The sequence below is a fragment of the Protopterus annectens genome, chromosome 3.part0 (genome assembly GCF_019279795.1).
Source record: "Protopterus annectens isolate FY-2018-M chromosome 3.part0, PAN1.0, whole genome shotgun sequence".
Lineage (NCBI taxonomy): Eukaryota > Metazoa > Chordata > Ceratodontiformes > Protopteridae > Protopterus > Protopterus annectens.
The window spans coordinates 1,523,748,923-1,523,771,511 of NC_056731.1; the positions used below are offsets into that span (position 1 = coordinate 1,523,748,923).

The 22,589-nt window shown below is 43.4% G+C and overlaps 1 protein-coding gene across 1 annotated transcript in view; it reads left to right on the forward strand.

The window, feature by feature from the left end:
• Positions 1-22,589, forward strand: part of SMCHD1 (structural maintenance of chromosomes flexible hinge domain containing 1) — a 3,546,415-nt gene that overhangs the window by 2,622,783 nt on the left and 901,043 nt on the right. Inside the window, exon 33 of the mRNA XM_044065561.1 lies at positions 10,071-10,186. Coding sequence (XP_043921496.1) covers positions 10,071-10,186 — 116 coding nt within the window. The remainder of the gene's footprint in view (positions 1-10,070; positions 10,187-22,589) is intronic.

Consider the following 22,589-nt stretch of genomic DNA (forward strand, 5'->3'; position numbering starts at 1 on the left):
ATTGCTTTTGGCATTGCGAGCATTTCTAGATGTTCTTCCCTCCAGGATGACAGCAATTCAAATGGACAACATGTCATTTGTCTGGTACATCAGCAAACGGGGGGGGGGACCAAATCTCATCCATTGTGTCAAGAAGCTCTCAGGGTCTGGCAGTGGGCAATCTCTTCCAGCCACTTTCTCTTGACATGTATTCTGGGGAAAACCAAAATGATTGCAGACAAACTGAGCAGGTGCATTCTTCTTCCACACTGAGTGGCCCCTCAACGAAAAAGTTGCAGATGAGATTTTCCATCAGTGGGGCCAACCAGCCTGCAGTCTCTTTGCATCTCCCCTAAACAGCAAGTGCAACAACTGCTTTGCCCTGATTTCCCCACAGGGGAAGTCACTGAGGGATGCTGTACTTCACAATTGTCCCCTTAATGCCTTCCCACCAACCCTGATGATTCCCAAATTTCTGTAAAAAAAACGCTACATCGAAGAGCACAGTAATCCTCATTGCCCCCTACTGGCCTCAACAAATTTGGTTCACCTTTCTGTGGCCTCAACTGGCTTAACCCCGGCCCCATGGAACCAAGATCTGACTCCAGGCCTCCTGTTTCACCAAATGGATATGTCACACCTGGATATACCAAACCTCAAGCTGACTGCTTGGCTTCTGCAGTTCCCTTAGTAGCCAGACAATCTATGCTCTCATCATCTGCCTGACGTATAATTTTGTCTGCTCATAAACCCTTGGCAAGGAAAACATATTCCAGTAAATGGAAAAGGTTTGTCCTTTGGGCTGAACCACATAATCTTGACCCTTTTTCAGCTCCCATCAGTCACATTTTAAATTTCCTTGCTCATCTAATTAAAAATGGTGCCAGCACTGTACAGCTAGTAGCAGTTTAAAATTACATACAGGATTCAATGGCACATCCATGGCTTCTCACAAATTGAGCAAGGCCTTCTCAAAAGGGACAATCCTTCTAAAACCTCCTCTTAAAGATTATACCCCTCCAAAGGACTTAAATTTGATGTTTCAGTCTCTCACACAACCTCCTGTTGAATCAGCATCTACATGTGACCTTAAATATTTTACTTGGAGAACAGTTTTCTTGGTTGCCATTACTTCTGTAGGAAGAATTTCTGAGATTCAAGTGCTATCTTGTAAACCTACTTACTTGGTTTTCCACAGAGATAGTGACCTTACACACCAATCCGTCCTTTCTTCCAAAAGTGGTGTCAAAGTCCAACATCAGTAGTACTATCAATTTACCAGTATTTTTTCCCACATTTACCAATAACGGAGAATATATCTTACATTTACTGGATTTTCATAGACAATTTGGATTCTTCATAGAACAGAAAAAATTAGGAAAGCAGACCAACTGTTTATCTCATTCTCTGAACCAAAATCGGGAAAGACAGTTTCCAAAGTTACCCTATCATAGTGGCTGATGAATTGCATCTCCTTTTTCTATGCTAAGTTCGGCATTCCTATTACACATCCTTTGAATGCGCACTTCGCTAGATCCGTGGCTGCTTCCATGGTTTTTCAATCAAGAATGTGTATGGACAATATTTGAGCAGCAGCAACTTGGGCTACTCCTCATACCTTTATCACTCATTACAAGTTGGATCTGGGCTGCAGAGGTGTCATTTGGTTCTGTGGTGCTCAGGAATATCCTTCCTTGAGTCCAGCCTTGGATACAAGTAGCTAGGGACGCTGTCCCACTCATTGAGGAAAAAATCAAAATTGACATCATCAGATAAAGAAGTTATGTATTCACCATAACGTTCCACCAGTGTTGTCGATCTTCATTCTTCCTCATCTCCCCCTCCCACCAACCCCTGTTCTTGGATTCTGGAAGAACGAGTATTTACAGAGTCTCAATATATGTACCTTTTTAGGTTTACTATCAAAATTTTGGATGGCATTCAGTTGAACTGGAATAGTCAAAAGGCTAATTTCCAGTTCGCAGATGGCCAAACTGAAAATGACTGGCACCACAACAGCGAAAGCTAGTGTGCATTTGATGTTGTGAGGTTGACATTCTGCTTGGAGATCAGGAAAAGTACTCATTTCCTCATTGTAGTGCGATCTCAGAGTTTGTATATATAATTAGGGAGTGTGGGGGGCACAGGGGGCTTGCCCCCTGTAAAATGTTAGCTGGAATTGACTGGAATAGAAGGTATGCTGGGTAATGTTGACTTTGTCGAATATGGACGGGTCGACATTACTGGTTTCATTAGTGTGCCTTTCTGATGTTTTCATTTTCAATCATTTTCAATATTTTAGCTTGAAATCATCACTCGATGGAATCATTTTCAGGGCTTTGATAGTAAACTACCTTTACACATGTGTATATATATATATATATATATATATATATATATATATATATATATATATAAAATCATTCTGGATATGGCTTTTCCAGTTCTCTTATCTTCCTACACTAAGGAAGCAGCAAACAAGATCTCAGGTAATTGGGTAGGTGCATTGTGGGTATAGGGAGAAGCTCAAGAGAGTTCTGGCTGCAAGCCTTAGCATCAGCCGAGTCAGATCTGATGGATCAGATCTGGACCCATTGAGGAATAATGAAGATCGACAACACAGATGGAATGTTATGGTAAGTACATAACTTTTTTTTTTATTGTCCTCCTAGATGTACATGTTCTGCCTAGTTCCTCCTGAGGCTTTTCAGTTCTGAGGTATGTATGTCCGTACATCATCTTTATGCCATATACCTTATGTGGGGTGCATTCAGGTGAAGTACAACATCTATAAATTCCTAAAGCCTTGGTATATTGACCGGATGTTAGATTACCCTTGCTAGGGTTTACTTTTTGTAAAGAATACTGCAACAGTGAAGAGAAGGATATTTACTGGTATGGTAAGATTTTACACAACTGTACTTTAAGTACATAACTTTCTTTTCTGGCTACCCTAATTATTGTAGTTTAAAGAATAATGCACAAATTCTGTCTGGGTTCCTACTACTCAAGTCACGTCCTCCATACCAAATTCAGAAATCTACATTTTTTTGTTATTTTCCCTTCTAGGACCCCCTGATACGTGCTCAGTATAGCATATCATGTTCCCCACCCATAAATAATAATCCCTGCTGAAAGTTGATTATTTCTCCCAAAGTTACTTTATGCTCCATAATAGCAGTTTTTGGTGGAATGTAAATACATGCCAGTGTGATCTTCCTTCCTGCCAATAACCCCTTATTACTTCAATTCTACAATTATTGTCTTTTCCCCTTTTTTCTATCTTTATTTGTGCCATGCTAGCAAACACTGTTATTGGTACCCCCTCTTGCAGTCAGTTTTACTTTATTTCCCTATGTCCCTGATATCCTGCTGAATGTACACCCGAAAATCCTTTCTTTGTCAAATTCGCATGCTCATTTATGTCAGTGTTTCTCCTGTAACATTTTTGTTTGTCCCTTAAGTTTCTTTTCATAATTCAGTACTCTTTTTGTCTATACTTGGGCCTTTTACATTCCATGATAATATGGCGAAAGTATCCATTAAGATTAGAAAGGTCTTACTCCCACCTGTTATACATGTCTTTTTTATATGTATTTCCACATTTTGCCTTGCATGCTGATTTCTGATGCAGTTGTCCACTCCATTTGAACCCATCACATTTTTCCAGACTTTATGCTTTGATGAAAAACAAAAAAAAAAAAACTAAATACATTTTCATTACCTCTTCCCCTTTAAACTTGGTACACACATGCACATAAAACTGTGCACATTTTCAACAAATGAAATGTACCCCTGCAGATAGGAGCTGTTGCCCCAAATTGATACCTGCATTCATTCACTGCATTACCTGTTACATAATTAAGATTACCCATGCTAAAATGCCTCTTAACAGCCTTTGTCTCCACTTACACTTCTGTTTTTTTTTCTCATCTTTATTTCCATTCCAGATGTGGAAAGACAGCTTGCATACTTTCAGTAAACATTAACTTTTAGCCTAAGTAAAATTGCACTGACTTTCTTTAAATAAAAAATAAAAACTAAACTGGCACTGTTATACTAAATGTAGTGTCAAGGGTGCTGCTGAGGCAACAACTACTTCACTTCCCACAGTTTCAGATTTTTTTTTTTTTTTATTAAACTAAATGCCAGTGAACCTTTAAATGTTACTTGCGCAGTAGTACCTCTTCCATTTCTCTCCACAGAGATTGCCAAGAACTCTCAGGGTTAACTGCTTGCAGATACAGACAATTCATTTACATATTGAAGTAGTCAGCAATGAGGAAAAAAAAAACAGCTAGCAACGGTGCAAGTGCACAAAAGAATTTCTGTAAATTTCTGTAGTTCAGACTTCTCATGGCCAACTGCTTGTGCCTGCAGAGTTCTTGTCTTCCAATGAGAGCTGTTGCTAATGGGGAGAAAAAAGAAATGGGCTCCTAATAAGGTATGCGCAAGAAACTGACATTTTCCATACCTTTCATTACTGCTTTTTTATTTTTCAAGCCTGTTTACCTAAAAAAAAAAAAAAAAAACTTGACTGTACCTTAAGCCAAAGACATTAATCTAGACATCCATACCTGTAAAAAATGGAAATTGTTTTAATTTTACATGTAATATTATGTATATTATTTTTATACAAATATTCATCAAAACAAAACTGTTTTACTTACTTCATTGCTCTCCTAAACATTAATGAATTTGAGTGTATGTTTTACAGTTATCGACCAGTTTAACAAAGTCAGCAAAATTAGTTTTTCTCAGCCACTTTTTCATGCAAAGCTATCCTTCCACATCTTTGTTCCTATGGAACTGATAATTTATAGTATCACATTTCTTCATTAATTTCAATGTTGCTAATCTTCCTGATCATGTATGTCTCTCTCAAAGAAAAACAAGTAGCAGAAAGTGGTGGATAAGATCAGAAATGTAGTAAGAGAAAAAAAAAATCAAAGTTTACCTTTGGTGCAGGAATTTTGCAGTACTTACAGATGGACCAGTGAAAAATTTATCTGGTAAGAATGGTGTTTACAACAGATGATTGAAAATGGGCTAAGTGACTCTGAGCCATACTGGGTGGTGAGGTATTTCTTGCAGTGCCAAATTGTACACATTCTACATTTTAAAAGTGCAGCAGTATCTACTTGAAACAAAAAATGAACATTTAGTGACAAAACTGTTTTCTAGTGATGCCCAAGAATCATCAACTGGTGCCCCTCAGTCTCTCACAGGCAGTACAGGCAATATTTCCAGGAAGATTGAGTAAAAGCATACCCCAGGTACAACCGTTGATCAACAGGTGTAGACATAACGCACATTTTTGGAGTTCTCTTATTTGAACATCGGCCACTAAGTGTCCCTCCAGTTTCTCCTGCCCCTGCTGCCATTATTCCTTTATTTATTTTGGGCATTTGCTTAATGGGATGCACAAGCCAGTGCATTTCTTTGTGCCGGTCCCAAGCCCGGATAAATGGGGAGGGTTGCGTCAGGAAGGGCATCCAGCATAAAACTTGCCAAATCTTTTCATGCAGTCACCAGTTAATATTTCCATACCAGATCGGTCGAGGCCTGGGTTAACAACGACCGCCACCAGTACTGTTAGCCAACACGGCACTGGCGGAAATTGGGCTACTGTTGGCTGAAGGAGGAGAAGTGGCGGAAGGCATGGCCAAAGGCAGGAAGAGAGGAGAAAGGCTAGGACTGTGGTAGTGAGGGTCGGAACTTTGAATGTTGGCAGTATGACTGGTATAGGGGGAGAGCTAGCTGATATGATGGACAGAAGGAAGCTTGGTATATTGTGTGTGCAAGAGACCAGATGGAAGGGGAGTAAGGCTAGGTGTATCGGAGGTGGGTTCAAATTGTTTTATCATGGTGTGGATGGGAGGAGAAATGGCGTAGGAGTTATTCTGAAGGAACAGTATGTGAAGAGTGTTTTGGAGGTGTAAAGAGTGTCGGATAGAGTGATGTTTATGAAGCTGGAAATTGATGGTGTGATGATTAATGTTGTTAGTGCATATGCTCCACAAGTTGTGTGTGCAGTGGATGAGAAAGAAAAATTTTGGAGTGAATTGGATGAAGTGGTGATGACTGTACCCAAGGGTGAGAGAGCAGATTTAAATGGACATGTTGATGAAGGGAACAGTGGGGATGAGGAAGTGATGGGTAAGTATGGTGTTAAACAAAGGAATGCAGAAGGTCAGATGGTAGTGAATTTTGCGAAAAGGATGGATATGGCTGTGCTGAATACGTATTTTAACAAGAGGGAGGAGCATAGGGTGACATACAAGAGTGGAGGAAGATGCACACAGGTGGATTATATCTTATGTAGGAGGGCCAGTTTGAAGGAGATTGAAGACTGTAAAGTGGTGGCCAGAGAAAGTGTAGTTAGGCAGCATAGGATGGTGGTTTGTAGGATGATGTTGGTGATCAAGAAGAGGAGCGTGAGGGCAGCACCAAGGATCAAATGGTGGAAATTGAAAAAGGATAATTGTGCGGTTGAGTTCAGGGATGAATTAAGACAGGCACTGGGTGGCAGTGAAGAGTTACCAAATAGCTGGGTAACTACAGCAGAGCTAGTAAGGGAGACAGCTAGAAAGGTGCTTGGTATCACATCAGGACAGAGGAAGGACGACAAGGAGACATGGTGGTGGAATGAGGAACTACAGAAGAGTATACAGGCAAAGAGGTTGGCAAAGAAGAAGTGGGATTGTCAGAGAGATGAAGAAAGTAGACAGGAGTATAAGGAGATGAGGTGCATGGCAAAGAGAGAGGTGGCGAAGGCTAAGGATAAGGCCTATGAAGAGTTGTATGAAAGGTTGGACACTAAGGAGGAAGAACAGGACCTGTACCGATTGGCTAGACAGAGGGACCGAGCTAGGAAAGATGTGCAGCAGGTAAAGGTGATAAAGGATAATGAGGGAAACATACAAGCGAGGAGAGTGTGTTGAGGAGATGGAAAGAGTACTTTGAGGGGTTGATGAATGAAGAGAATGAGAGGGAGAGAAGGTTGGATGATGTAGGGATAGTGAATCATGAAGTACAATGGATTAGCAAGGAGGGAAGTAAGGATAGCTATGAAGAGATGAAGAATGGAAAGACTGTTGGCCCAGATGACATAACTGTGGAAGCATGGAGGTGTTTAGGTGAAATGGCAGTGGAGTTTTTAACCAGATTGTTTAATGAAATCTTGGAAAGTGAGAGGATGCCTGAGGAATGGAGAAAAAGTGTTTTGGTACCGATTTTTAAGAATAAGGGTGATGTGTAGAGCTATAGTAACTACAGAGGGATTAAATTGATCAGTCACAGCATGAAGTTATGGGAAAGAGTAGTGGAAGTTAGGTTAAGAAGGGATGTGATGACTAGTGACAACAGTGCGGTTTCATGCCATGAAAGAGCACTACAGATGCGATGTTTGCTCTGAGAGTGTTGATGGAGAAGTACAGAGAATGTCAGAAGGAGTTGCATTGTGTTTTTGTAGACTTGGAGAAAGCATATGACAGGGTGCCTAGAGAGGAGTTGTGGTATTGTATGAGGAAGTCAGGAGTATCAGAGAAGTATGTAAGAGTGGTACAGGATATGTACGAGGGTAGTGTGACAGAGGTGAGGTGTGCGGTGGGAGTGACAGATGTGTTTACGATGGAGGTGGGGTTACATCAAGGATCAACTCTGAGCCCTTTCTTCTTTGCAATGGTGATGGATAGGTTGACAGACGAGATCAGACAGGAGTCCCCATGGACTATGATGTTTGCAGATGACATTGTGATCTGCAATGAGAGTAGAGAACAGGTGGAGGAGACCCTGGAGAGATGGAGATATGCTCTAGACAGAAGAGGAATGAAGGTCAGCAGGACTAAGACAGAATATATGTGTGTGAATGAGAGGGAGGATAGAGGAATGGTGAGGATGCAAGGAGTAGAGGTGGCGAAGGTGGATGAGTTTAAATTCTTGGGGTCAATAGTTCAGGGTAACGGTGAGTGTGGAAGAGAGGTGAAGAAGAGAGTACAGGCAGGATGGAGAGGGTGGAGAATAGTGTCAGGAGTGATTTGTGACAGACGAGTACCTGTAAGAGTGAAAGGGAAGGTCTACAAGAGGGTAGTGAGACCAGCTATGTTATATGGGTTGGAGACAGTGGCATTGACAAAAAGGCAGGAGTTTGAGCTGGATGTGGCAGAGTTAAAGATGTTAAGATTTGCACTGGGTGTGACGAGGGTGGACAGGATTAGGAATAAGTATATTAGAGGGTCAGCCCAGGTTGGAAGGTTTGGAGACAAAGACAGGGAGGCAAGATTACGTTGGTTTGGACATATGCTGAGAAGGGATGCGGAGTATATTGGGAAAAAGATGCTAAGGATGAAGCTACCAGGTAACAGGAAAAGAGGAAGGCCTAAGATAAGGTTTATGGATGTGGTGAGAGAGGACATGCAGGTGGTTGGTGTGACAGAGCAAGATGCAGAGGACAGGAAGAAATGGAAACAGGTGATCTGCTGTGGCGACCCCTAACGGGAACAGCCGAAAGAAGAAGATGATGATTTGCTTAATGGTAAAGTCAAACTGTGTCATGAGGTACCCATTTTTAACAGAGGCCTGGAGAAAAATGCTCCATTGTAAAAACTGGAAATTGTTTTAATTGTACATTCTAAATTACTAATCTCCCTTTGGGTGAGGCTGCCTTGGTGGGATGCTAAAAGAAGGTAGGTCTGGTAACGATATCCTATGACTACCTTCCCCAGGGTGGAGTCACCTTGACAGTGTGAAAAGGGGAGGTAGGCCAGGAGTAGTGGAAGGCATAGTAGTGCCTATAGTATCACATATGCTGCTCATGCCACGTCTAGTATTAGTTTGAGTTCATTTCTTAAAGCCAGCAGTTTCTTTCTTTGTTGTAAAGTTTGTTGATTCTGGGATTCCACCATAAGGAGTTGTTTCTAAAGTCAGCATGGTATTTGTGGTGGATGGGGATAGTTGCCTCAAGGGGTTTAATTAGGAATAAAAAACATCAGTGGTTTAAGCAAATGCATTTGCTGTGGGTTCCCCATGGAGTGGAGTAATAATTGCTGTGGGGTTATTATGGGGTGAAGGTGTGCTGCAATGGAGTGAGTCTTCCTGGACTGCTACAGTTCCCTTTAAGCCAGGCTGCTGTGCACTTTTACATCACTTATTTAATAATGCAGAGTCAGAGCTGCATTATTTCTTGATTTGCAAGAAGTTGGCTGCCCATGGTGTAAGGTAAACTCATGGGATCAAATGATGTAGTTAGCATGTTATTTAGTGGACTGCATCTGTGAGGGTGGGTGCTCTCAAGTGCAGAATTTTAGAGAAAAAAAATGTATGACATCATCTGGTCAGTGATAAATACCCAGTTAAGGATCCATGAAGATAATTTTCTGATAATGGACTCTGGTAAGGTAAGAAAACATTTTCCGTATATGTTGTTGGCTGGAATTTTAGAACATTTTAATAATAAAGGAACATGCAATACTAATGCATTCCTTAAGCTCATCAAATTATTTAACATTTGAGCATCATATTAAGTTATATGTGATCACTACTTCAGTCTTCATGATTTTTGGTTGACAGTACTGCAAAGGCTGTAATGCGTGTTGGTGCTTTTGCCATACTGTGGTGGAATCAAATAGATCGCCTAAGCCTATTAAATATATGAAAATTAACCTTTGAAGAGCAAACCAAGGAAAACATAAATTTTATAAACTTTTTGGTGCGTATATTTAATTACATAAATATTAATAGTTTGCTTATGTTATTTTAAGTTAGTATATGTGTCTGCTGTTTTTTTTGTGTGACGTGGTGTACAAAAGATAAGTTATGTAAATTAAAATAAAGTTCCTTTTTCTAAACTTAGTGTACACTTTTGTTCCAATATTTTTGTTCAGTTGGATACTGTTTTGAGGCATTTTTAAGTGCTTATCTTAGCATTTAGGTCTTCCCATTGGAGTTACCAGATTGGATGTGATTTGTTTAATATTAGAAAACCTAGGGTTACAGTTAAATGATTTTGCTTACCTGTGTAGCAAATATTTACAGTTTTAGAAGAGTCGATCATTTAACTGCCTGCATTAATTTCATTTTTTTTTTTTCAGAGTTTGCTGTTAGTGTCCTTGCTGAAGATGGGAGCACAATGAAGAATGTCAGTGCAGCTCGCCTCACAATGAAGATCTGGAAGGGAAAGACTGGTGGTTCAACCCCTCCAGCAAGTGTGAGTGAACTGGATTTATTTATTTATTTTTTTATTTTCCAGAAGGAAAAATACAAATGTTTTTTCCTCATAGGTATGTAGTTTATATATATATATATATATATATATATATATATATATATATATATATATATATATATATATATATATATATATTACACAATTGCATGTCTTTAACCAAAGCTTAGTTGTTTTTGAATGCTGAATACTTCATATGACTCTCTTGGACAGAGTAGTTATCAACTCTGTTCCCTGTTGTATGTTGTGACACTGCCAGCCCAGCTATCTGGAATTTTGTAAATAATCATATGTCATTTGTGAATACTAATATGATTCATAGGCTTGTCTTACAAATGTAAGAGAACTATATGGTATGTGTTTGTTAAACTACTGGTGTAGAAGTGTGTGTTGAACTGTATGTTATGTACTGAGCTTCAAGAATGTAACCACAGTGTACTCCAGTGGAAAAGAACAGAAATGTATATAAACTATATAGCTGTGCAAATATATGATCTGAAGTAGTTAACTTCATTTGTTCAGCAACCTTTGGGACCTTTGGGAATCGGATCCGACCTCTGATCCGAGCCGCCAGTTTTTAACAGCGTTCGATCCGAGCTCCAAGCTCCTCCCCCTACCCATAATCCCCTGCCAACCCTGACTGACCTCAGATCAAGATTGCCGTGGTTTCATTCAGCAGCTTGATCCTGAGTCTCCTGATGTTCTCGTCTCTTCGTGAGAAAAAAAATGTAGGTTTTTCAAATCTTTCTCTTTAAATTTTGGTGTGAGAGTGTGTTTAACCCCCTTAGTCTAAACTCTCTTAGTTTACCTTAATAGTTTTCCTTCCCCTACCTTCGTGGTTCTGTCAGTGTTGTGTGTGTGTGTGTGTGTGTGTGTGTGTGTGTGTGTGTGTGTGTGTGTGTGTGTGTGTTTGGGGCCTTGTGTGTGTGGGTTAATTTCTCAGTATGTCTGAGGCCCCAAAGTTAATGTTTTCTAAGTGCACCGAGTGTGGCCATAAGCTGTCCCCAGCAGATGGCCACACTCGGTGTGTATTGTGCCTTGGCGCTGAACACCTGTCCTCTGGTTGTACCATTTGTGCAGTGTTCAACCCCATGGCACTTAAGGACCGGAGGTCTAGGCTGATTCTGGCGGGTCTTCTGCCTCCGGATTCGGCTTCTACCTCCGGTCCTTCCGTGGCTCCCGCAGCGGCTGCCACTCCTGCTTCCCTCCCCCCGGCCGGGACTCAACCTCCCGCCTTAGGCTTGGAGGAGAGGGAGACTAGGAAAGAAAGGAAGAGGGAGAAGCACCACAAGCGGCGGGCCGAGGCCTCTGTTTCGGTCCCCCTGGCTAAGCGGTCTTCTCCCTCTAGGTCTTCTGGTTCTCCTCCTTCTCGGATCCGGTCCCCGTGCTTTTCACCAGGTCCTGAGGAGGAGGAGACCCAATCTCTGTCGAGGTCATTGAGACGACACTCCCGCACCGCCTCGGTGGCCTTGTCGAGATCCACAAGAAGTCTCACAGATGCAGATTTGGACCGAATGATGAGAAGATTCCTTCAGGCCCAATTGCAGATGGGAGTGCTCCTGCCCCCCCCCCGGGGGGAGCTCGACCCCCTTCTTTGCCCCGATAGCTCCTTCTCCAACCCGTTTCCCGGGTTCGGAGTCTTTGGAGCCAGGCAACTTTGGAGCCGGGGATGTGTCGGCGCCGATAGTCTCGGGTACTTCGGCGCCGACACTTCCCTCGAGTCTGTCGGGTCCATTTTCTTGGGATCCGAGCTCTCGGAGTTGAGGGTTGAGCTTCGGATCCGGCGGTATCAGTATGCCTTCGGCTCCGTCCGGGTCGGAGCATGCTGGTCCGTCGGATCTGATCGCTTCGGCGCCGACCCCGGTCCTTCCATCGGATCCGAGGGAGAGTCTGCTTTCAGATCCCAGAGAGAGCAGCTCTTCCTCGGCATTCGATGTGGTGGAGAGGGTTCTGTCAAGGGATTCCAGGCCCCCGACCCTTGCCACGGCTCCACCCTGCACTCCTTCTCAGTTGGGCCCGGCTTCCATCACCCGGCCCCAGGGACAGCCTGCTTTGATGTCCCAGGTAGTTCCGGTGGAACAAGACATTGCTGGTGAGACCTCCTCGGACAGCCCCCCCGAGGAGGTCCCTCACAAGCGAAGGTGCAAGAAGAGGCACCTGGACTCCCCCGAGTCCCTAACTGGGGACACGGATTTGGAGGAAGGGGAAGGCTCCCCCAAGATCACCCCCCGAAGATGTCTCATTTGGTGAAATCATGGAGATGCTCAGAATAAAGGGGGGGGGTGGTCTGCCCCAAAGCCTACCTCAGACGAATCCGTGTTCCTGGAGGCGTTTGAAGCAGGCCCGTCTACCTCTTGGGTGTCCCCTGTGGCCGACCCCCTGGTAGATTTGATCACTACCAGGGAGTGGAAGGAGCCTGACACTGTGGAGCCAGTTCCCAAGCACCCGGACAAGATCCTTAGCCCACCCCCTGACAAGTCACACTGGAGTAAGGGTCCCCCAGTAGATGCCATGTTGGTGGCGGCGGCCACCAAGAAGGAACTTGCTCAGGAGAGTTCCTCGGTTCATCTCCCGAGCAAGGAGTCTCGGTCGATGGACCGCCTAGGGGAAGCGGGTGTTTAGTTCAGCGACCTTCTCTGTGAGGTCACTGAACTACATGGCACATGTGCTCCGACTGCAGCGGGACCTTATTAAAGAGTACGCTGCGTCATCCCCCCCCCAGTCCATGTCGGTGGAGGACAAACAATTGCACTCCATCCGGATGGCCACTCTATGATCTATATCTAACACCTCGGTGCAGCTTCTGTCTCATGCCATGGAAGGAGCCGCTAGAGCCGGCAGAGCGGGCCTCGTTATGAGACGTCAGGCCTGGCTCCGACACTGTGATTTTGCTGAGCCCTTCAAGGCGTTGTTCGCTAATGCCCCTTTTGATGGTTCTGCCCTCTTTGGCAAAACCGTGCGAGATACCTTGGTCCAGAGCGAAAAGGATGGGAAGACGTTGTCTGCCGTCGGAGTCCACTTCTCTGCATCCCAGAGGTCCTTTTCTAAGAACCAAAAGGGACAGAAGAAGATGTGGTTCCGGAAGTCGCAGCAGTCCCGTTCCGCTCTGGACTCCCAGCCCTTCCGTGGCAGAGGAGGGCAGGGTGGACACCGCCCTAGAGGCAGAGGGGGCCCACGCAACTTTGGATCCAGAGAACCCTTCTCGGACCAACCCATGCAACACCCCTGAGGGGTTGCCCAACTGCTGCACTCTGGAGGCAGTCGGGGGGGGCGTTTCTTGAAGCACCCAGCAGCTTGGGAGTCCATCACGACAGACCGCTGGGTGTTTCGCATCATATCCAGAGGATATCAGATTCCCTTCTCTTGTTACCCACGCAGCCCCAGATACCTCCCCGATGTCCCACCCGATCAGAGGGAGGCCGCAGCAATGGATATCCAACATTTGCTGGGAAAAAGACCCATCCAACATGTCCCCCCAGACCAGTGCATGTCCGGGTTTTACTCCAGGTTCTTCTTGGTGCCAAAAAAGACGGGGGACTTAAGACCAATCCTCGACCTTTCTTCCTTGAATCTGTCAGTAACCAAAGAGAAGTTCCGCATGGTCACTCTTCAATCCATTCTCCCCCTCTTACGGGAGAACGATTGGATGCGCTCTATAGACCTCAAGGATGCGTACTACCACATTCTGATGGACAGGCGATCCAGGAGGTTCCTCTACTTCCGGCTAGGAGCCAGTCATTACCAATTCAGGGTCCTCCCCTTTGGTCTCACCACAGCCCCCAGGGTGTTCTCCAAGTGGAGCGGCCCACCTGAGGCTCCAGGGAATTCAGGTCTTCCCGTACCTGGACGACTGGCTCCTGACCGGCCCAACAAGGCATCTACTCTGTTCAGCCAGAAACTACTTTCTCCTTCGAGCTCCCTGGCTGGGGATCACTATCAACATAGAGAAGTCGTCTCTTACTCCAACTCAGATTATAGACTTCATAGGAGACAGATTGGACACAAACAAGCTCCTAGCTTTCTTGACCACAGACCGGCTACTATCCCTGAGGCTACATGTGCAGGCCATTCTACAATCTCCAGCTCACCCGGCAGAATTGGTCCTGAGGGCTCTGGGCTCGATGGTGGCAGAGTTTAACCTACTGCCAATGGCACGTTTGAACATGAGGGTCTTACAATGGACCCTCCAGGTCCAGTGGTCCCTTCTTCACTACCCACTGAGCCATCCCATCCCCCTCAGCAGGGCCTGCAAGAGGGCCCTCCTATGTTGGCTCCAATCTCCAGACCTTCAGCAAGGACGCCCCTTTTCTACGACCCCTCCTGTAGCCACAGTGACCACGGATGCCTTCCGCCTAGGGTGGGGGGGCATTGTTCGGGCAGGACAGTCCAAGGCACATGGGACTTTATGAAGACCTCACTGCATATCAACGTCCTAGAGATGAGGGCAGTGCTGTTAGCGTTGCAAGCACTTCAGGACCTTCTTCCAGTAGGAACGATTGCGATTCAGACGGACAACATGTCTGTTGTCTGGTACATCAACAAACAAGGGGGAACCAGGTCTTACCCACTCTGTCGAGAGGCCATGAAAGTGTGGGAATGGGCTGTCTCCACCAACCGCTTTCTCATTGCAACGCACATTCTGGGACAGTCCAACATCCTAGCGGACAAACTAAGTTGCACCATCCTGTTACCATACGAGTGGTCTCTGAATCCCGAGATAACGAATCTGATCTTCGCCAAATGGGGTCAACCCTGTTGCAATCTCTTTGCCTCTCCCTCGAACACAAAATGTTACGACTACTTCGCTCTCATTTCCCCCTCCGGGGAATCCCCGAGAGACGCTCTGGTGCATGCTTGGCCTCCCAGTCTTCTTTATGCTTACCCTCCTCTTCCTCTAATGCTGAAGTTTCTTCAGAAAGTCAGTCGGTTGGGGAGCAGGATAATCCTCATTGCCCCATTTTGGCCTCGTCAAACCTGGTTCCCTTACCTTTGGTCTCATCTCGTGAATCCTGGATCCCCATCCGGATCTAATATCCCACCCCCTAGATCTCCCAGTCCCGAACCTGGACAACCTCAAGCTCACGGCTTGGCTGCTCCAGTTCCCACTCGTAGCTAGGACTCCCGGTATCTCTTCCCCAGTTAAAACCATTCTAGTAGCTGCACACAAGCCTTCTACTAGAAAGATCTATAGCAGCAAATGGAAATGTTTCTCCATTTGGGCGGAACGCAAACATTTGGATACTTTTACAGCTCCTCTGTCCGCCATATTAGACTTTCTGTCAGGACTGTTTCATCAAGGAGCTAGTTCCTCCACAGTCAAGGTCCAACTAGCAGCTATCTCTCATTATCACGTTGGAAATGAATTGGGCCCTTTGATCACCACGAAATTGTGTAAGACCTTTTTGAAGGGCACCTTTTTGCTCAGACCCCCAGTGAAGGAGGTGGTCCCTCCTTGGGATTTAACGTTGGTGCTTCAGGCCTTGACAGCTCCCCCTTTTGAGCCTGCAGCCTCCATAGATCTTAAATTCTTATCATGGAAAATGGCCTTTCTTGTCGCTATCACCTCAGCTTGAAGGGTTTCTGAACTTCAGGCCCTATGTGTAAAACCTCCTTACTTGACCTTTCACAAGGATAAAGTTTACCTCAGGACCAATCCTTTTTTTCTTCCCAAGGTTGCCTCTGAGCCAAATATTAACCAGTCCATCAACTTGCCAGCCTTTTTTTTCCTAACTATCATAACAAAGGGGAATACAAATTACATTCATTGGATGTGCATAGACAACTTCGCTTCTACATCCACAGGACATCTGGTCATAGGAAATCCGACCAGTTGTTAGTCTCCTTTGCCAAATTTAACTTTGATAAACCTGTATCAAAAGTCACACTCTCTAGATGGATTTCACAATGCATCCTTTTAGCATACGACAGTTCGGGCAGGCCTGCACCTCAAGGAGTCCATGTCCACTCTACTCGATCTATGTCTACCTCTGCGGCTTTCAAAGCTAGAGTTTCTTTGGATAATATTTGCTCGGCAGCCACTTGGGCTTCATCTCATACTTTTATCAATCACTACAAATTGGACATTATCTCCAGAGGGAGAGCATCCTTTGGCTCTGCAGTGCTCCGGAACATCCTTCCATAAAGGTCGCCCAAGGTTCAGGTAGCTGGGGACTCTGTCCCAAAGGTTGCTGCACAAATGAAGTTAACTACTTCAGATTAAGAAGTTATGTACTCACCATAACGTTCCATCTGAGTAGGTAAACTTCATTTGTCAGCAACCGTCCCTCCCTCCTGCCCCCTCATTTGCAAATGTTCTCATACTCAGGTCCATGGGTTTTACCCATTTATCTTGAGATTAGTCATTGCTAGCAGTTTTTCTGCTGTTGGGAAAACTTGATCTGAGGGTTGGCAGGGGATTATGGGTAGGGGGAGGAGCTTGGAGCTCGGATCTAAAGCTGTTGAAAACTGCCGGCTCGGATCCGATTCCCAAAGGTTGCTGACAAATGAAGTTTACCTACTCAGATGGAACCTTATGGTGAATACATAACTTCTTATTTTAATAGTAAAAGCTGGAACATACAGAGTTAGCTTGCAAGCCCTCAAGAAAATAAGTTAAAATTGTTTTACTATTGTGTTGTCTCTCAGTTTCAGCAAGAAGACAGGATGTCTAGAGCTAGAAACTTTTCTATTGTTTGGAAGCAGAAATAATTACTAGGTTTAAAATGTAAAAGTGTTTAATTGTTTTACAACTTCTAGTTCTGAGCAAACATCTGAGAGAGATGTAGTTCTCAGAGAGAGATGCTAAAATTTTAAGTTTCTGTTAGCCCGGGAACTGAAGGCAGATGACAGAGAGTGATGTCATCCAAGCTGACCCAGCAGTAATGTTTGATAGTAATTTAAGAACTCTCTCAGAGACAGAGTTTCCATTTTGTATTTTGTTTTTGACCTGAAAACATCCATCTTCAGCACTTCTACTTGCTCTGTAAGTAAGTCTAGGGTACAGTAATTTCTTTTGGATATAGTTAGGAATATAGTAAAGATTAGTTTAGATGTTTTCTGTATTTATGTGAGACTGTCCTGCATTGTTGATTTAAAATATTTCCTGTGATTCTGAACCCTTTTGTCACTGTGTTGTTATTGAGTATTGTTGTGTTCTTTTAGTATTTATTATTAAATATATTTAAATGTATCTTTGTGGCTGAAATTTGTGGGACATATTTAAGCTCTTAGAGTACTTGCATATGTATTTGTTGACACTGTATATGCCACTCCAGTAGCCTTGCTCTTGGTCACACTAACCATTTGGATAATAGTAACATTACACAGTAGGATTGCACACCCTTTGTAAAGGCCTTGAGTAGCTGATAAGAAGGGGTTGGTGGCAGTGATAACTACCTTATAATCTGGGCAGAAGGGGGGCATAGCTAGTAAACCTATGCCAGCCTTCCCCAGGAGTGTCTGTGTGTTTGTATATAAATCATATCTCAGTGTGTGCGTGTGTCAGCTACTTGGGCAGGGGCACAAGGCATTGGTTGGACAGAGAAGGTGCTGGAGGTCTTGGCTTGACCCCTTAGCTGAGATCTTAACCCTGTAGCTGTGCCAGTGAGGAGTCTTATTGGGGATCTGGAAAAAGAGGCAGAGAAACCTGCCCCAGACTGAATGTTATCTCTGTGTGCTCTTAACGAAAATTGTACTTTACTTTGTGTGTACTTGTCACCCTCCCATTGTGTAAGTCCCTCACTGTTGCCAGTGGTGAGGATTGAGGCTCCTTGATTACTGGGCCATTGCAAGGGCATCACATATGTAACTGATGCTTTCCAGAATATCATGCTTTCTGTCTTCAGGAAGACGTTTGAATTGTGGCCTGATTACTACAGACTCATCCTCCTTGTTGTACACTTGCTAACCTACACTAGTAGGAGCTGTATGCCTGATGGCCAATGCAAGCATCCAGAAGCAGTTACAAAAATTCCTTGATAACAGAGAATTTTTTTCCCCCTGGAGTATTTATTTATTTAATACTGATAATCTGAAATCACCAGTACATAGTTATTAATGTGTATGTGCAAATTAAATTACAGTAGAAGTTAGGTAGTTGCAAAAGTAATTCTGCTGCTTATGAAGAACATGCAGAATCTTATCACTGACATCGTGATAAAGTTCTGCAGCTGTCCTTCGTTAGCTAACTCTTTGCCTGCTTTGCTCCCTAAATACAGGGCACTACGTTCATAGTTTGGACTCCTGCCCACTATGCTGTGGAGTTAGCTTACTTTACTAAATTCAAAGCAAAGTTAGGTAGGGATCTTCTGCGGGACAGCCTTGGCTGCTAGGTCATTGATTCTGTTGAAGATCCCAGAGTGTGGGTCCTCTTTAAAATCATATACTTCGGCATTACAGTATTTGTTTCATATTTAGGCCTTTAGGCTACGGCAGTGCTATCAATATTGGAGTTCTGATGACCCCTCAGATGTTCAACATTTAAATCAGTGTTGCAGTAGCCTAAGCAATGTGGTTATTACCTCAGAGACTGAGGCAGTTTTCAAAGCTTTAAGGGCACCTTCTGCATTCTCTATCAGAAGCTTGGTGGGGGGGGGGGGCTCCAGTTTAGTGTCAGTTTAGTCAGAGTTTTTTTTTGTCACCAAAAAGTGCTGCTTCAGCAGAACCTATGGAACTTTCAGTCTGCTAGCAATCCTTCAAGACTGGAGAGAGATGAGACAGCATTGGAGAAAATTGTTAAAATTAAATTTAATTTTCTTAGAAAACTTTTTTTCCTGATTAAAATGTTGTGTTTGCTAGAAAATTAAATTTTTATGGATTGTCATTGCATTTCCAAAGAAGATGTGTAAATGCTTATGTGAAATTTCTGGGTAAAAAAAACTTTTTTGACAGAACTTTCCTACAGGTTTTGTAGATTTGTGTTTTTGAGGCAGGGTATTATACCTGTTAGGAACTCAGTAGTTTACTTCAGTACCACTTGTTCTCTACTTTTGCTGACTCATCTTCACTCTGCTGCTCGCCTTTTTGGTCGGTTTCTTGGCTTACCTGTGGTGCAGTTACCGGTCTCCATGGTTTTATCTTTTCCTGAATGTTAGAAGAAAGGTATGTGTCAGACTGGCTCAGACACTGGTGAGTGACTTTGCTTAGGCCACTCTTGGTTCTTCAAACTGCTCTTCTTTTCCTCCTAAGTCTGTCTGGTATTGCACCTACATCCACCAAGGACCCGGGGGATAGTTATGTCCTGTGTTGATGTAGCAATACTCTTGATGTTAAAAGAAAACCAGTCTTGTTGGTGTCCAGGGGAGGGACAGGTGAAGTTTGTTCTCTCGTATAAGATAAGCACTCTGAGTCCAGGTTGAGTTTGCCTACCATGGGTCAGTCGTTTTCTAGGGAGTTTCCTAGGAAAGGTGAACACAGCAAGAAAATCTTGCCTTCCACCATTTGTTTCTATCAACAGGGAAGATTTGCTGGGACTTGCTAAGGAGCTAATTTTTGCTTTTTCCTTACCTGTTACTGCTATAGGCAAGGAAAGATAGAGCTCCCTCGCTTTCTGACTTGGATTTTCATTCAGAAGTGCAAGCATTGCAGGGGTTGGTGGTACTTCAGTCTGAGCATTATGATTTTGAAGAAAGTATGTTTTTTGATTTCCTTGTAGAAGAATTTTCTTTTTCTGAGAGTTTAAGTTGAAAGAGTTTTTTTTCATTCACAGGATTATGAAATTACTATTGCACTAAAATGTATGATTTGTTAGAACTGGATTTACCAAACTCTGCAGCTGTTCCTCCTGATGTCCTTCAAGGATGCATCTGCAGTCCTTACAAATGGGTTGTCCTGTCGTCAGGCAGCCCTTCGGTCGGCCGGATTCCAAAGTCTGGGTCTGGCCTCGGCTGGTGTCGCACTTCACCCGAAGTCATAGCTGCAGTTATTCGGGTATAAAGGCATCAGCCGACGCCATTTTCCTCAGTGTTTCTTGCCGCGTGGCGCCCGAAGCAGAAGCTGTTCGCAAGTGCCGGTCGGTCAGAACCAGAGATTACTACTACCGAATACTTCTACTACTACCGAAGACTTCTAAAAAGCTAAGTACCCCGTTGGGGACTCTTTCTTGCCTCAGCCGATGTCAGAAAAAGTGAATAACTGTTTAACTTGTGGGAAACAAATACCTCATAAAGATTTCCACTCTTACTGCTTACCTTGTTTAGGCCCAGACCACGACGTAGCAGCTTGTCTAGCCTGTGCTTCTTTTAACCGGCGGATGCTTAGACGTCAGTCGGAATTTGCTGAGGAGTTTTTCAGCTCCGATTTTGCTTACATTATGCCGTCGGATCCTCCGACTACGCAAATATCTAAAAAAACGCAAGGAAAAGGACCGACACTCGCGGTCCGCGGTTTCGGCCGAAACCGCGGTTAAGCCAACCGTGGGTGTCTCGGTTTCGGCTGAAACCGAGCAAGCGGTTCTTCCTTCAGCCGAAAACGTACCTCCAACCGAGGCCTCTTCCAACCTGGTGGAATCAGCTTCTGAAATCCCACCTGCTCTTGCAGTTTCTCAGGAATTATCTGACACTATCCCCTTAGATATTATGGTAGGTACAAAACTGTACTTTTTGCCTGCTTTAGAGAATGTTTTTCTCACTGACTGTAGTTTGTCTGACAGTCAACCTCCTGCACCCAGGAATTGTGACACGTATACAGGGTCCCTTAGACTCGTATTTGTTTTCCCTTTCTGTCCAGCAGTAACTTCTTGATCTAAAACTCTTCTGCAAAACAAATTACTACTCCTAACCCCATTCCCCCTGGCAAGAAGGGGAAAGATTTTGACAAGTTAGGGAAAAAAGTATATTCTTTTGCTATGTTAACTTCCGTGATTTTAAACTGTCAAGTCATAAGTTAAAGGTTTTTACTTTTATCTTTTGATAACTTGCAAAGGTTAATAGCTAACATTTAATCTTTTGAGGTAAAAAAAAAATCCTTGAATGCGTCTTTAACATCTGCTTCTTATGTTATTAGTCATGTATTAAAATTTGATTAGGATACTGCTAATTCTTCCTCTATACCTGCTGCTTTGTGGCCAGCTATGAGAAAATTGACTTGGCTTCATTCTCAAAGCCTTCTTGAAGATGTTAAAGTTGAAATGTTAAATTCTCTCTCAGACAAGGGTTGCAGCTGAGGTGCTCAGGAAGTGTGATGAAAGTGGAAAGTTGATTCAAGGAATAACTAATATTTTTCAACCTTCTTCTTTTAGAACAAAAAATTCCCATCCTCCTGCACTTCCTTTTTCAATTAAAGTGGCAGGTAGCCGTCAGATAAGAATTAAAAATGCAAAGGCAGGGAGACTACAAAAAAGAAAGGAAAAAACTCTAAAAATCGAGGGCAGTTCTCCTAGCAAGCTTTACTTTTTGCCTGGCAAGTACCCCCCTGTCTTCAACTGTGGTACCAGATTATAGTAGACAGATGATTTTTCTCTCCCAGGGGATTTCACCTTGTCCTGTGAACCAACTCTGTTTCATTTCATGCTGCAGCAAATGCTAGCATGTTGGGGTTGGCATAATGGTTAATGGGTTCACTTTACAGACACAAGTTGCAGGGTTTGTTTCTCAGATGGGATGATTGGCTAGGCTTAAAATGGACAAAACCAAGGCGAAAATTACAAAGGCAATGAGCAAGCCAAGATTTAAACTGTTTATTCACCAGATTAAGCACTTTCTTCGTGCAACGTTGTGGAAGATCGACAACCGCTTTTTGGACGATATTTTTATAGCATGGGAAACACAACCAGAAGATGTGGTGAGGTTAATTGACCATTTCAACTCTACCACCCCCTTTTTAAAATGTACTTATTCAGTTAATATGCAGGGAATTAGTTATTTTGATGTATTAATAGCTAAAGATCATTTAAACAAGAAGCTAACAACAAATATTTATCGGAAACCACACTATTCTAATGCACTTTGCATTATACAAGTTGCCATCCTTGGCATGCGAAAAAGGGTGCAGTGAAAGGACAATTTGTCCTTTTGGCAAAAATGATATCAGAGGATGAAGTGTTTAAGATAGAAGCTTCAAATTTAGCAAATAATGTTTTTTTGCGAGAGGTTATCCCACATTTTAGTAGACAACAATAAAAGAGAAATCTGCTTAAAGAAACCAGGGAAGTATTACACCCTTATTTGTTTATAGGACTGGAAGAGCCCTTAAACAATGGTTAGAAGGAGGTGAAACCCCTGATTTATTTCTGACAAAAAACGGGGTACATACAGGTGTGGTTCATGCAGTCAGTGTAAATTTATTTTAGTAAGTGATGAAATTTACATTGGATCTTTTAAAATATTTACTCCTTTTTATTGTACTTGTAATTCTAAAGGTTTAGTCTATGTGGCAAAATGTGTGCAAT